At 44.9% G+C, this 14581-nt stretch overlaps 2 protein-coding genes across 3 annotated transcripts in view; both read left to right on the forward strand.

Moving 5' to 3' along the window:
• Positions 1-781: 781 nt before the first annotated feature.
• Positions 782-10857, forward strand: dnajb5 (DnaJ heat shock protein family (Hsp40) member B5). 2 transcript variants are annotated; one of them, XM_008282002.1, is made up of 4 exons: positions 782-920; positions 2211-2479; positions 3212-3873; positions 8736-10857. In XM_008282002.1, exons 2-4 carry the CDS (start codon positions 2269-2271, stop codon positions 8967-8969), a joined length of 1107 nt encoding a protein of 368 aa, XP_008280224.1. In that variant the 5' UTR covers positions 782-920; positions 2211-2268; the 3' UTR covers positions 8970-10857. The 2 variants fall into 2 exon arrangements, with proteins under 2 accessions (XP_008280224.1, XP_008280223.1); XM_008282001.1 differs by lacking the exon at positions 782-920 and adding an exon at positions 1391-1503.
• A 3112-nt stretch (positions 10858-13969) lies between these two features.
• Positions 13970-14581, forward strand: part of akr1a1a (aldo-keto reductase family 1, member A1a (aldehyde reductase)) — a 3214-nt gene continuing 2602 nt past the window's right edge. The window contains exons 1-2 of the mRNA XM_008282003.1: positions 13970-14093; positions 14167-14286. Of these exons, the coding sequence (XP_008280225.1) occupies positions 14013-14093; positions 14167-14286 (201 nt within the window). The 5' untranslated portion in view covers positions 13970-14012. The remainder of the gene's footprint in view (positions 14094-14166; positions 14287-14581) is intronic.

Genomic DNA, 14581 nt, shown 5'->3' on the forward strand with positions numbered 1-14581 from the left:
ATTTTAAGGCAGGAAAGGATTATTTCTGTGGAAAAAATAGACTTTTGAATATCTAACTTTGATACACTAGGATGAGTTTTAGGGGTTTAATCAAAGGTAAGAGAGGAACTTTAATATTTGTATGAGAATATAAGGACATCAGCTGACGCAATAAGGGTCTTAAAGTAGATACCTCTTTCGTGCATGATGAAATCCACTGTAGATTTATGACTTCTATTGTTTAAATTTTATTTGAATATTCCCAAATGATAGAACAGCAAACCCGGTGAAACTCTTTTTCATGTGAGGTCCTCCTTTGAGTGAGTGTTCTGAGTTAGTTGGGATTTGTCTGGTTCATGTTGAGGTTGAAACACAGCATCTCCAGCTTTCATCTTAGGGTGGAAATGTAGTTGAGGCTTCATGTAGCTTAAAGGTCAAAACTCTAAAGTAAAGTTAGGGTTAGGTGTCTGATAGTTTTTAATGGGACTGTTAGAGTTTAGAGTTAAGAGAAGCCTTAAAGTTGGGTTAGTTTGGATGTAGGATGTGACTGAATAGATAGTTCCATATTGACAAAGATAGACGAGGAAAATGCGTGTGTGTGTGTATGTGTGGAGTCATCACATGACTCAGCAGTGTTTATACCGACTCCATCCAGGCACGACTTCACGACACACTTTTTGTTTTTTGTGTTATCAGACTGTCAGGACTCTCTCTCTCTCTCTCTCTCTCCAAATATGACTGTGTCTCCCTGCACCTCAGCCTCACGCCGGCCTCTGCAGAAAGCACAATTCTCCACTTAAACCAGAATCCTAAATGCAACTCAGTGGGTTTGTGAACAAAGAGCCCTGCTGGCTGACTGGGAGAGGGCTGCCTTTGCGCTCCAAGCGGAGATTTTCAGACGCAGGACCAGGATCGGACTCAACAAGGCAGCAGCAGGCTCGGTAAGGAAATTTATGCTTTCTTTTCTTTCTTTCTTTTTTTTTTGGAAAATGGGGCATATTTCATCGCGTAAAGGTCGAACCAGAAAAGATCAAGATCACAGATGGGGGAGCAGACCCCTACTATACATTAATATTACCATTACGCACCAGATCAGTTAATTGACTGTGACAACCAAGCTGAAGCAGGATGATGAACTTTTTTGAGGGGGGAGATTTGTGTCTCTCAAAATTGAAATCTAACACTGATGAGAGCCTCCAACCCCCCCTTCACTTAAAATAACCAGCTGCAGTGATGTAGGTATGGATATATAGGTTTATGGTCGGCTGTGCGCGCAGTTGTCCGAGGTTTTCCAGGGAAGCGTCAGTGCACCTCAGTGTTCGGTCACCGGTTATTTCCGAGCCTGTGATCCTCCCGGCGTCCTGACGTCAATTTATAAGGACCCAGCAGAGCCGGGGCGGCAGCAGAGACGGCAGGGCTGAGGGGGAGACAGACACGGAGGAAGACCGAGAGAGCAACCGGACCATGTTGATCTGATTCCCCCGTCCATTGTACAGCTTCTTTCTTTTTTTTCTCCCTCCCCTGGTAGGATTCTCCTTTTCTTTTTCATTTCGATTCCGGTGTTTTCTGAATCTGATTTTCTGCCACTCGTGTCTGGTTTTCATTGTGTGAGCCACAATGCCTCGAGTCGGAATAACCCAGTGGTTGGTGTAAATGATGGCATGGATTGGGTTGATGTGTGTTGCCATAAGAAGAGGTGCTTCTTTGTAGCAGCAGCAGTGTGTTACAGTGTTATAAATGTAGCCAGATTTATTTTTTTTCTTTCTTCGCCTTCTGTGCGCTTCTTGGTCAAACCCGGAGATCACCGAGTCCTGCTCGGAGACACCGCAGTGTTTCTCCTGTTTTTCTCTGCCCAGCTGGTTAAACCCAGCAGAGGTGGAGGCTGATCATCTGTTTGATCTGCAGTCCTCTTATCATCTTATTCACGTAGCCTTTTATGATAAAGAGTGCTGTCCATAGGCTGATTTAATCATAGGGAGAAGCCCCCTGATAAAGCAGATGAAGGGGGATTCCTTTGCACTTAGCCTGACTACTACATCAGCAACCACAATCCCCATAGCAACAGTTGGGGAAACCAGCACTCTGTGTTCCCAAGTCAAAAGACTTCACAGTAAAAGCCTGAAGGAGAGCACTTTGCACCTTTGCCAGGTCAGATATAGTGTCCTGCTCTGGGCAGCATGAGCCCCAGAGGAGTATTCTAAGACCCTCACAGTTGCCTTGTGTCTCACCAGTGACTGACCACGGCCTGAGCTGAAGAAAAAGGGGGGTCCCAGTCCGAGGAGTGCAGCTATGGGGAAGGACTACTACAAGACCTTGGGCATCCCCAAGGGCTCCAACGAGGAGGAGATCAAGAAGGCCTACCGCCGCATGGCCCTCCGCTTCCACCCCGATAAGAACAAGGACGCCAACGCAGAGGAGAAGTTCAAGGAGATCGCAGAGGCCTATGAGGTACTGAGCGACCCCAAGAAGAGGGTCGTCTACGATCAGCTGGGAGAGGAAGGTGAGGAGGAGGGAGTTCATATGAGGGTTTGGTCCTGTCTGTGTGTCTGTCTGTCTGTGTGTGAATCACCGAGTGAAAGAGGTCAGAGAGTGCAGGCGGGCGGTGAAGCTTTGTTAAACAGGCGTTATGATGGATTAAGCTGTTATTGGAATAGCTCAGGAACAGACTCACTATCTAATATCACAGTGGAGGATCTTGGTGGGTTTCAGCCACTGAAGTAATAATGCTGTCTCCTCCATGTTTTCATGCTTATGTGCTGGAACGTGTGCAATTGTCTATTGTTATCTTTGGTGTCAACAACACTTACCAGCTCTAATACCTTATAGTCTACCTCAGCTGCTCGTGTAGTGTGTGTGTAACTGTGTGTGCCGGCTGACAGACAGATGGCTTAAGATCGTTACGTGGTTGAGATATGAATAGCAGCGACTGCTGTAGTTTGCATTTGTGGGTGTTGTGTGCATGTGTCTCTGTTGAAAAGGTGTGCGTGTATTTGTGTAAGTGTTTTGGACAGAGTGACCTGGTATTTCATAGAGTTCCTCCTCCACCATCGCTGTTGGAAGATCAGTGATGCTGTGGGATTTTTCCCGCCCACGTGGGCTCCACTCTTCTCTGTACCGTTACCCACACGCTGTCTTTTCTGAGCGAGGTCCTGCGTCTGGTATCTGACTTCATGTTGATGCGTGAGCATGTGCATGTGATGTCTCACGTTCCTCTCTCTCTTTCCTTTCTCAGGTTTGAAAACAGGAGGCAGCAGCTCTTCAGGTGCTCCCGGCAGCTCAACGTACCACTACACTTTCCACGGGGACCCTCATGCCACCTTCGCCTCCTTCTTCGGTGGCTCCAACCCCTTCGACATGTTTTTCGGCTCTAACCGCAGCCACAGCCGCTCCAACGGCTTCTCCTTCCACAACGACCACAGCAACGACGCGGAGCAGGACATGGAAATGGATGAGGATGACCCCTTCGCTCATTTTGGGAGACAGTTCGGCTTTCCTGGTGGGATGAACAATGGCTTTCCAGGGGAGGGCCGCAGGAGGAGGGCCGCGCCGTCAGAGCGCCTGGGGACCAGCCGAAAGCACCAGGACCCTCCAGTGGTCCACGAGCTGAAGGTCTCGCTGGAAGAGATCTTCCACGGCTGCACCAAGCGCATGAAGATCACCCGCCGCAGGCTGAACCCGGATGGGCGGAGCATGAGGACGGAGGACAAGATCCTCAACATTGTGATCAAGAAGGGCTGGAAGGAGGGGACCAAGATTACTTTCCCAAAGGAGGGGGACGAGACCCCTGAGAACATTCCTGCCGACATAGCCTTTGTGCTTAAAGACAAAGGGCACGTCCACTTCAAGAGAGACGGTTCCAATATCATTTATAACTGCAAGATCAGTCTAAAAGAGGTGCGCCATCCCTTTTGATCTAGCCTCTCTCTCTTCTGTCTTGCTATCTTGTTTTCTGTCCCTCCTCAGTGCTTTGTTGCAGCTCTGCATGTAGACCAGTAGGTAATGCTGCTGAGGTTGGGAGTTTGATTCCCAGTGGAGCAGACCAGGCAGAAACTTAATGCGTTCATGGAGCTGCAAAGTTTTAGATGACTATCCCAAAATGGCATCGCATTTTTCTTGCTGCTTTTGTTCATGATATTCTCGTCACTCCACCTGTGCAAGCGGTGGATGAGGGACGTGCCTGTAATTTAAGGGTAGGATTATTTCCTGGGTGTGTGGTCCCATCAAACACATGGAGACGTGAGTGTATGCGGGCGTTGCTGGAGGGCAGGATCAGTCAAAACAGAGTCTCTGTCACTGCAGTGTGAGAGAGGCAGCGGGAATGTGGTGTCCTTGTGTGACCGGGATGAAGCCATCGTCCCCACTTGTTCTGCACTGCTGTATAAAAAACACACACACACACACACACACAAAGCAGGCGCACAATCATCAAGCCACACACAGTCATAAACACACATGCAAGCTTACACACTCTTGCATCTTCAAGCATATTTGCAAAGCAGTTAAAGATGGATTGTAGTGTGACTGTGGTGACAATCCAGGCTGCTATTACTGTGACTGGCAGGACATTTAATTAGCTGCTCCTGCGAGGGCAACGAGTCCAGTGCAGCTCTGGTCCGTCTGTGAATTACACAAGCTTTAATGTTTGGTGGTGGTGGGGGGGAGTTGTTTGCACTCAACTCAAGCCAAGTCTGAACAGTTTTCCTCCAAAAGCAACCGCAGAAGTAACGCAGTGGAAAACAAAGGTGCCTGGCTGCACACAGCGACAACGTGAAGCCTAGTTAATGAGAGCACATTAGAGTTTGTTGAGTCACACTAAGCAGAAGATGGTACTTGATCAAGCCCGCACAGTGATTAAGTTTGCACTGCAGAACTCCCACAGCTAAAACCCTGCGCTCTTCCAGCAGCCAGATAAGAGACTTAAGTCTGATGCAGCTGAAGACGAGATGGGGGAGAGCAGGGGAGATGTGGCTGCGGTGGGGGGGTATCTGGGGAATATTAGGGAAGTGGGTCAGATGATTCAGTATCCAAAGCAAATAAGAGCTCATATTCCACTGCTCCACTCTGCTCTGCTTTCCTGAAGATGCGATGCTAAATGCTGCAGTGAAAACTCAGCACCACATGCGAGCTGCACACTAGACATCCTGCTACATGGCAGCTGTTACTATACAATGCACCAGAACACGATACAACCAAGTGTGATCGCTTCCATTGTTGCAAAAACCTCTGCAAGTCCTCATTGTACAGCACAGAAACAGAGGTGGAATGTGAAGACGTAAAGCAAATATCTTTATTTTCTCATATTTTGGCTGCTGTTTTGCCGCTCGGTTTTGTTTTCTGCCTGAAGCGTGCCCTGATGAGCAGCTTAGTTTAGTGCCGCCAAGCTCGTTTGACCACGCTGTACGCTCCTGGGAGGCGCCGCTCCAGGCAACTTTCAGCCCTGCAGCGTTGTCGCTGTGACAGCAATCGGAAGCAATTACAGAGCTTAGCGCGAATACAACACGCTGCTTTCTCTGGAACCAGCCTATATCTATAGGGAGGCTTTTTTTTTTTTTATGGCAATGATGATGCATCTGCAGTGTGCCGCTATCATCCGTGGCATCGGCTCTCCTCCTCCTGTCACTGCTGCAAAACCCACATCCACAGACACGTATGTGCTAACTGGGAGTGTTGGGGCTCTAAAGGCTCAGTGGATAGCTTTTTACAGCTCAGCCTCTCATAATCAGGGAAATGGAGGATGTTGGATCTCTGGAATTGAGGTAGCACGTGTATTTTTCAGCAGCTATTGTGTTGTAATCCTGTCGGTTCAGTTAAATTTAGCTTTCAGCATTCAGGACAAGCTTGGTGGCAGAGAGCCCACAGTGTTGTGAGGAGTCTGTGGATGATGAGGACACTTTTAGCATCGTCTTTACAGCAAAAATCTAAACCTGGTTTAAGCACGAAACAGTAATAACTAAGGTTAGGACGAGTTCCCAGCAAATGATTGCAAATCTAGAGAGTCTTCTTCCAAATATCACAAAAAGTGTGTGTGTGTGTGTGTGTGTGTGTGTGTGTGTGTGTGTGTGTGTGTGTGTGTGTGTCAGTTTCTATAGCCTTGTTGTCTGAGCTGAGGCTTATGCAATCAGTGGGCCCTCGGATCAGCTGGCAGTGTGTGTTGAGCGTCATGGCAACCTGTCTCTGTGTGTAAGACTTGTGTTAGTCAATGGAACTGTTCATCACAGGAGGATGAGCCACTAGTCTCCAATTACAGTCATAGGCTAAGTCACTGTAATGTATGTAGTGGGGGGGACGCTGATGTCATGGCTGGAAAACTCTGTCTGTCCTCTGAAGCAGCTGTTTGACTGAACTTTGACAGTCCACATGTACATCCCTGCTTGTGAAAAAAAAAAAAAAGCACCAGACGAGACAAGAAAATCCCCCAACACTCCTGATGCAGCATCGGCCGAGGCATAACAGGGACGGGGGTCTCTGAGGTTAATCATGTGCCAATGCAGGCAAAAGCGCTGTTACATCATGAGAGGCTGATTGAATTTAAATGAATGGTGCTGAACTGACGCTTCTCTATCTATTAAAACAGTTGCCTTGAGCAGCTAATGGCTTGATGAATTTGATCTAAGACACTGCTAAGCAGACAGGTCCTCGGCAAAAGTGGCGTCCTAAATAGAATATACATTATATCTTAATCAGCCTCTTTTGAAATCATTACATTCCAACTCTTGATATCCAACCCACTTACTCGATTTTGAGTATTTCACCACTTTAGTCCAGACTGAAAAAGCTCAACAACCAATTAATGGATTCCCCTGAAGTTTAGTGAAATTATTTACAGATGGGTGACAGATGAAAGAAAAAAACAGAATGCTTGACCCCTACAGTGAGGGGATCTGATGGCTTTGTTATGCTGTGGGAGACATTTTGCTGGCATGGTTTGGCTTTACTTGTCCCCTCAGAGGGAAGAGTCAAAGCAAATCAATACAAAATTGTTCTGGGTGATCACCTTTAAGCTGCAATGAAACATTCCTACCTTGATGGATGCCTTCACTCCCATCCGTAGGACATGAGGGAAAAAGATGTGATGAGCATTAAAATGATGATTGATCTCAACCCAATTCAACACCCATGTGAGATTTATGGCCGACATGCTAGACGGCGCTAACCACCGCTACCGCTATCAAAACGCTAAATGAGGGAAAATCCTTTAGAAGAATATTGTTCATCCCCCCAGTAGAGTCCAGAGACTTGGAGAATCATCGCCAAGAAGCTTTGAAGCTGTTCTTGTAGCACATGGTGGCCCAACACCTTAGTCACACAAATTAGGTTGGATTCTCCCTTTAATTTGTCACCTTTTTATGTGTTGCTAAGAAGATAACTGTAGTGACTCCCTGAGCGTCACTAAGATTTGAAACTTTTCATTTATCCTGTGAGATAACAACATATTGATTGTCACATATAATCTCACATATCATTGCTCCCAGATGATATTGTGACTAAAGTGATCTTCTTGCTTTTCATCTAGCGCCATCCTATAGTTTGGTTTATGACCTGTAAAGCTAAAGACAAATTCCTCTGTTTCAGCTGTCTACCTTTTATTCACTGCTAATTAGCAAATATGCCAAGCAATGACTGTTAACAATGTACTTAAACATACTAAACTTGACAATGTCAGGATTGCCATTGTACGGCGTGTTAACAGCTCAAAGCACTGGTTTATTGCGATGTCTCAAATAGCAACAAATGCTGTGACCAGTTATTAAAAAGCAGTGTTTGACAGAGTCTAGGTAGCTACAGTCTATCACTTTTTGGGTTATTTTTATTTATTAGAGAGTACAACATTACAGCAGTGCAGGACAGCATCTCAAACACTTGGATGACGTTGGTACCCCACAATCAAGTCTCCAAGTTTTTTCTGTCTTTCTTAGTCTCTTGACCGAAGCCTCTTGTAGTGAGTTATAGATCTTTTCTTTCTTTTATGTGTATTGATTGGTTTTGTAACAGTTGCCTGCAGATGCATTATAGAGAGAAAAGTTTGTTGTTCATTCACAGAAGTGCGGATTTAAATAGTTGTCCCCATTGAGAGCCAATCTGGTGAATGATGCTCACTGGAAAGCCTGTGGAGTCGTGATAACCACAGGTTTCTGTGTTTAGTTTAGCGCTTGCTACACTCTGACTGGATTCATCAGGCATTGTGATAAGGAGGTGAGGCTTAGTGTGTGTGTGTTTGTGCATGTGTGTGGGGATCTGACAAGCCCTCCAACTATTTACGAGCTCAGCCGATTCCTGCCTCACTTCATTAGCCCCGGCTATGAGACCGTTGCTAAAATTAGTCCCCAGTGCAATGTGTAGCCTTTCCAACTCTGACACAAATACACACACACACACACACACACGCACACACACACACACAGAGACAAAGACAGGAAAACTTTTCCGCTGCCAAGTCATGTTTTCCTAATGTTCTTCTTCCAAATGTTGCTCTCTAGACCCCGCAGTGCTGTATTCGATTTGTAACAAGGACACGCTTGCCGTCTCTTTTTCTCTCACAGGACGCTCATGTGAAATTGATTCTCATTCTCAGTGAGCCCTTTTCTGGCTAAATAAACACATTAACGCACACAAAGTTTGCCTTATGATGATGTACTAGGGGAAAGATAAACTGCAGCTTTTACCTCATGGAAACATTAAGTCATTGAGATATTCATGGCTTTGGCATTTCATTCCTACCAAAGATATTAACCCTCTCAATCTCCTCTCCTCTCCAGGCATTGTGTGGCTGCACAGTTAGTATTCCCACGCTGGAAAACCGTGTCATCTCGTTGCCCTGTCATGACATCATCAAACCAGGAACGGTGAAGCGACTCAGAGGGGAAGGCCTGCCTTTCCCCAAGAACCCCTCGCAGCGCGGTGACCTCATCGTGGAGTTTTCGGTCCGTTTTCCGGACAGGATCCCCCCTCAGTCCAGAGAAATTATCAGACAGCACCTCCCACAGTCGTAGGAAGACACCTGTAATCCTTCCAGCACCTCCACCACCACCACCACCACACACTCCAGACTAAACCCAGAAAAGCTACACCTAACACTCCTTCATCCAGTCCTCCATTATATCGTAGTCACTCTTCTTATGTCGTGTGTCAGTGCACACAGCGTCACACAGGCGCTGTGGCAGGATGAAGGAGGAAGGCCAACACAAGTGGCAGTATCAGGATGTAATTTATTCGTGTCTGTTTTGTCTTTTGGCCCAAGCACACACACAAGCACCCGAGTAGCGGAGCGGTGTTGAGGATGGGCTCAGCACAATTGTGGCTTTTACCGGAACTTCTTTTCTTAACTGTTTTTTACAGATTTATCAGTGGTTTTATATGCCGTCCAACTTCTCTGATCCTCGTCTTTTTGTGATAGGATAAACCGTGAGATATTTTTTAAGAGAAAACATTTTTTTCCAGGATTTTTTTTTTTTTTTCCAAAGGGGTTAAAATAGGATTCTTTTTTTTTTTATCCTTGAGTGTACCAGCAGCTTCAGTGTGTTCAGTGCAAACCCTGGTTTTAACATAACCCCCCCCAAAAAAACCTGCTTTTCCCATGCTTTCAGTCTAATAAAGCATTGTGCTTAAAGTCTGTAGGTCATTTAGTAAGAGCTGTCTCCGCCAAAATAAGTTGACGTGTGCAACGCCGCAGCGCACTTAAAGTCCCGCGTTACTCCAAACGATGTTAGCGTATCTCAGCTACACTGGAAAATCTGGGAATGACAATCACACACTTTTACAGCGGTGTAAGCTCGGATATTACAATCTGCACATAATATGGGTGCTTTTCCCTTCTGAGCTGTGGGGCTGCTCTGAACTGAATAGCCTGGCTCAATATCTGGGGGGACATTTAGGTGCCTTAGCCCAGTGTCATACCACATATGTGAACACACACACACAAACAGGTTACAATATATACTAACAGCCATGTTGAGTGCACAACAGACGATGCCCTATGCTGTGTTAGACATTACCATGAGGAGCTGGTAATTTTAGAAAAACAAGTAAGTAAGCAATGTAAAGTCAGTATTGTACTGTATGTAGGCAAAAGCATTTTTAAGGAGAGATTTGATACAAGACTGATGGTTTTTTGCCAATACATCCCTGTAAAGTGCCATACAAGTACAGGCTGGATATCGCAGAGGAATGCCAGCATGAAGTTGAACTGAAATCCAACAGTAAATAGTAAAGATTCCTCTGCGGGACCCAGCTTGGTTGTGAATATTCTGCTTTCTCTTGTGGCATTTGAAGGCCATGTCTCGGTGCTACTATGAGCAGTGCCAAAAATAGACCACGTTGGTGTCTACTTTTTGGTTTCATGGAGTCCTCAGTTTGTGATTTGATAACTGCTTCTGTCTTCTGTAACATCTGTACATCAAACTTTACATATGTACTGCAAGTAGTAAACCCCTGTTTAGGAAACAGGTTTTGTAATATCGCAGCAGCCGTTCTCTGTCTCAGCTGCAGGGGGGCTCTGAAAACTCCTCAGCTCTTCCTACTGTAGTTTACAGCAATGATAAGATGTATGTGTGAGTATGGATTACGAAGCCAGCCCTGGTAGGTCATATATAATATGTAAACGGGGAGGTGTTTGAATGCAGCGAGGTTGATAAATGCACTTTTAATGTTGTAAAAGATACCGATAAAACTACGAGACAACGGGGAGGGAACCGACTGATTTGTCTGAGTGTGTGATCGTCCTGCCTCTCGGAGCCTTACAGGACGCTGGACTGTGGCTACAACGAGACTGCACATGTGTTGCTGCTGCTGCTGAAAGACTCACTGTCACTGCTTCTGTGCATTTGACAATATTTATGAACTTTTCAAAATGGAAACAAATAAACCAAATGTGTGAAGTTACCGACTTGTCTCATTTGAGTTCTTGTCAGCTACACTAAACGGGACTTCAGGGTGAGGTGCACCTCAGAGCCGTGGGGGTGTTAAATTAATATCACAGTTTTGAGGCCTGTTCAGAAATTTGCATGGAAATGAGAAACCTGGTTATGCACGGTCAGGTTTCTGATCGTCTGCATGCAGATGTGTCGTGATTGCTCCATTTCTCAGCTACTGATGATGAACACAAGTTTGGGTTCTGGCTGATTGGGAGTAATGTAATTTATGGTCTGAATTTTCCAAGTCAGATTCTCTATTTATTTCATCACATTGGTCATTATATCATTTAGCACCTTTTTTATATTTTTTATTTTTTTACTTTTACTGTCTTTATACAGGGGCTGCAAGGTGGCGCAGTTGGTAGCATTGTAGCCTCGCAGCAAGAAGATCGCCCATTCGCGTCCCAGTTAGGACACCCAGGATCTTTCTGCATGGAGTTTGCACATTCTCCCCGTGCAGCGTGGGTTCTCTTCCTCCCACAAGGTCCAAAAACATGTTGAGGTTAATTGGTGATTCTAAATCGTCCGTAGGTGTGAATGTGAGTGTGCTTGGTTGTCTCTCTCGAAGTGTAGCCCTGTGATAGACTGGCGACCTGTCCAGAGTGTCCCCTGCCGTTGCCCTGAGTCAGCTGGGAGAGGCTCCAGACCTTCTAGAGGACCGGATCCATAGGTTGAGGACCATTGGTATAAAATCCATCCATCCATCATCTATACACCACTTAATCCTCACTAGGGTCGCAGGGGGGACTGGAGCCTTTCCCAGCTGACTTAGGGCGAAGGCAGGGGACACCCTAAAATCATGAGATTGCAGTTTAGAAATACTCACAAGTAAAAGTCTGACATTCCAAACCTTCCAAAATTTGTTCTGTCAATGTTCTATTTTTACATTTTGCTAATTGATTGTTAATATTGATGCATCAACATGCAGGCAGTATTTACAGTATGCATCAGAAGTGAACATGCCTCTGTGTAATATTGTTTAAATGTCAAGTGAGTCAAAATTGCGTCACCTCTCTAAAACTGCAAGTGAATACACCTGTGATCACTTAAACAACAGTGAGTACAGCTGTAATTTCCAGTCAGCCTAGTTGCATGAGTGTGGTTACAAAATGACCTTTAAACACCACAACTTTCCGTTTTGGACCCAGCTTTGGAGCTCATGTCTCTCCATGTCTGCATCGTGGCTCCACATGAAAGAGAATCGCCAGAGAATCTGAAAAATCAGATTTTGAGACAAAGATAGAAAAGGATACAGGAAGATGAGTGACCAACCGAAAATCAGTGGAAGCACAGTTGCAGCAGCAATCAGGAGGTATATACCCAGTCATCAGAGCTGCAATGGATGTCCTCCTAAAATGACACCACAGACAGTGGGCAACTTGCACAATCTGCTCTGAAAAACAGATGGGTGAGCGCTTCAGCCTTGGCACAGGAGTTATCAATGGAAATCAGAGTTTCTGTCACAGCTCATACAGTGTGAAGGACAGTGGATAAGGTCAGTCTCTGTGGACGCTGTCCAAGAAAAATACCCTTGCTTGCTCTTTGGCACAAAAGTGCAAGATGAAACTTTGTTCAAAAACTCTACAAAAAGTATCCTGATTCTTTCTTCCTTTTCTCATTTTTATTAATTTAACTTAAAGAGAAAGACAGAGCAGCACACCTCCTCCTGCAAGCTTAAATACTGTCAGATGGCTTCATTTACTGCATTGTTTTGTATTTCATATCAATCATTATATTATGATAGAAGTCACAATCTGATGAAAAGGAACCACGGTTATCAACTAAATGTAGAGGAATATAAAGTACAGTGTGTCCCTTTGAGATATAGTGGTGTCAAAGTAGACAGTAGCATAAAACAAAAATACTTAAGTAGAAATACCTCGGATTGTACTTAAGTGTTTGAGTAAATGCACTTTTTAGTTTGCACTACTGGTAAAATGTTGATTACACAATGATGCAACAGTGTTTTTCTACTGTATTACATATCAGACGCAGTGGGTCATTTTTCTGCAGAATGACTCATTTTACTTTTGATACTTTGATAATGCTTCTCTATTTTTACACAGGTAGGATTTTAATTGGAGGATGTTTGCCTTTAATGGAGGCCTCTTACATAGTTACATCACCACTATTAATTAAATAAAGCATCCAAGTACTTCTTCCACCAGTGATCTCTGTCCGTACAGAAACGAGTAAATCAAGTCACATCCTGAATATCATCAAAACAAGAATAAGACTCAAACTTGGGATAGTAATTTGCACATCAACACAAAAACTGATGTGTTATCAGTATTTTTTATGCTATTATTTTTTTTCCTGTCTGACTCTGGTAGTCTATGTTTAACACTGAGTTCAGTGGAATTTGGACATTTTCCATCAGAGTGAGTTACAGATAAACAAATGAAGTCAGACTTTGACCTCAACCTGCTAAAAAAAATTCAGTTGGACGCACAACCCTCAGCTGATCCATTCACCAAAAGCGATCGCAGGTACGGACAAAAAAAATAAAACCCCTTCTACCAGCACTGTGTTTGAGGATTTGTGAATTACACGCTCTGTTCTGCGGCTGGGTCAGGAGACAGTCAGGGCAGGTGATCTGCATTAAGACATTCAGATCATGTGAACCAACTGCAGCGGTTGATAAACAAAGTCTTTGTGTCTGTGTACCACATGGTGAGGATAGAGTGGACAATTAGTGAACCGTTAAAAGGCTGCATGAGATGTGCTCCAGCAACGCTACACTGTGACTAAAGCTATATAGCTGCATCAGCTATTTCTAGCGCTACGGCCGGGTTCACAGAGGGTTCACATAATGAAACACACTTTTGAGCTGCGAGGATGAAAAAACTACTAATAACTAAAACTAGGTCACCCAATGTTATTTTTGCTGCTTTCATGTATAATGGTTGTTGCTTTGTGAAAGGCTTTGGCATATGTAGAGGATGCATGGATACTCAAGACCCCTGCTGTAGGTCAGAGTTAATGAATTCAGACGTGAGTGATAATCAGTAACAGAGTATTAGGACTTAGTCACGATGACTGGACGTCCACTTCCTCAAGAGTCTACACCTGACACTCTCCTCTGTCACCGTCTTTCCTCCATCAGGTCCTCAGAGTTGCAGCATGAACACCTTTGTGACTCTGTCTACAGGGCAGAGGATGCCCATGGTTGGACTCGGCACATGGAAGAGTGCTGCAGGACAGGTACGGCTACAAACACAGGTTGTAGATATTGTTACATTCTAAAGATATGGATTGTGCGTCCATGTGTCCTCAGGTGAAGCAGGCGGTGCTGACGGCTTTAGAGTGCGGATACAGACACGTCGACTGTGCTGCCGCTTACGGCAATGAGCAGGAGGTTGGAGAGGCCCTGGCTCTGTGGGTCGGTCCTGGGAAGGTGAGAAACTCTGGTTATGTTTCATTTATATGATTCTCACAGTTTGTTCCTGGCCTTGCAATTGGCAATCTCAAGTCAAGGTGCAATTTAGCCAGTTGGTTCAGTTATCAGCAATATCAGTGAAAATCAAGTTTTTGACCTTGTTAACATGCGCATATGGTGTTTTTTTTTCTATGCAAGAAGAGACATCACAAGTACAGGGTTTTTATAGGTAACAAATCTAAGAAAGCAATCCTTCAGCTTCAGCAAGTGCAGATGGGTGGATAGAAAAAGGCGAGGACTTAATAGATCCACA

The sequence above is a fragment of the Stegastes partitus genome, unplaced genomic scaffold (assembly GCF_000690725.1).
Source record: "Stegastes partitus isolate 25-593 unplaced genomic scaffold, Stegastes_partitus-1.0.2 Scaffold255, whole genome shotgun sequence".
Classification (NCBI taxonomy): domain Eukaryota; kingdom Metazoa; phylum Chordata; class Actinopteri; family Pomacentridae; genus Stegastes; species Stegastes partitus.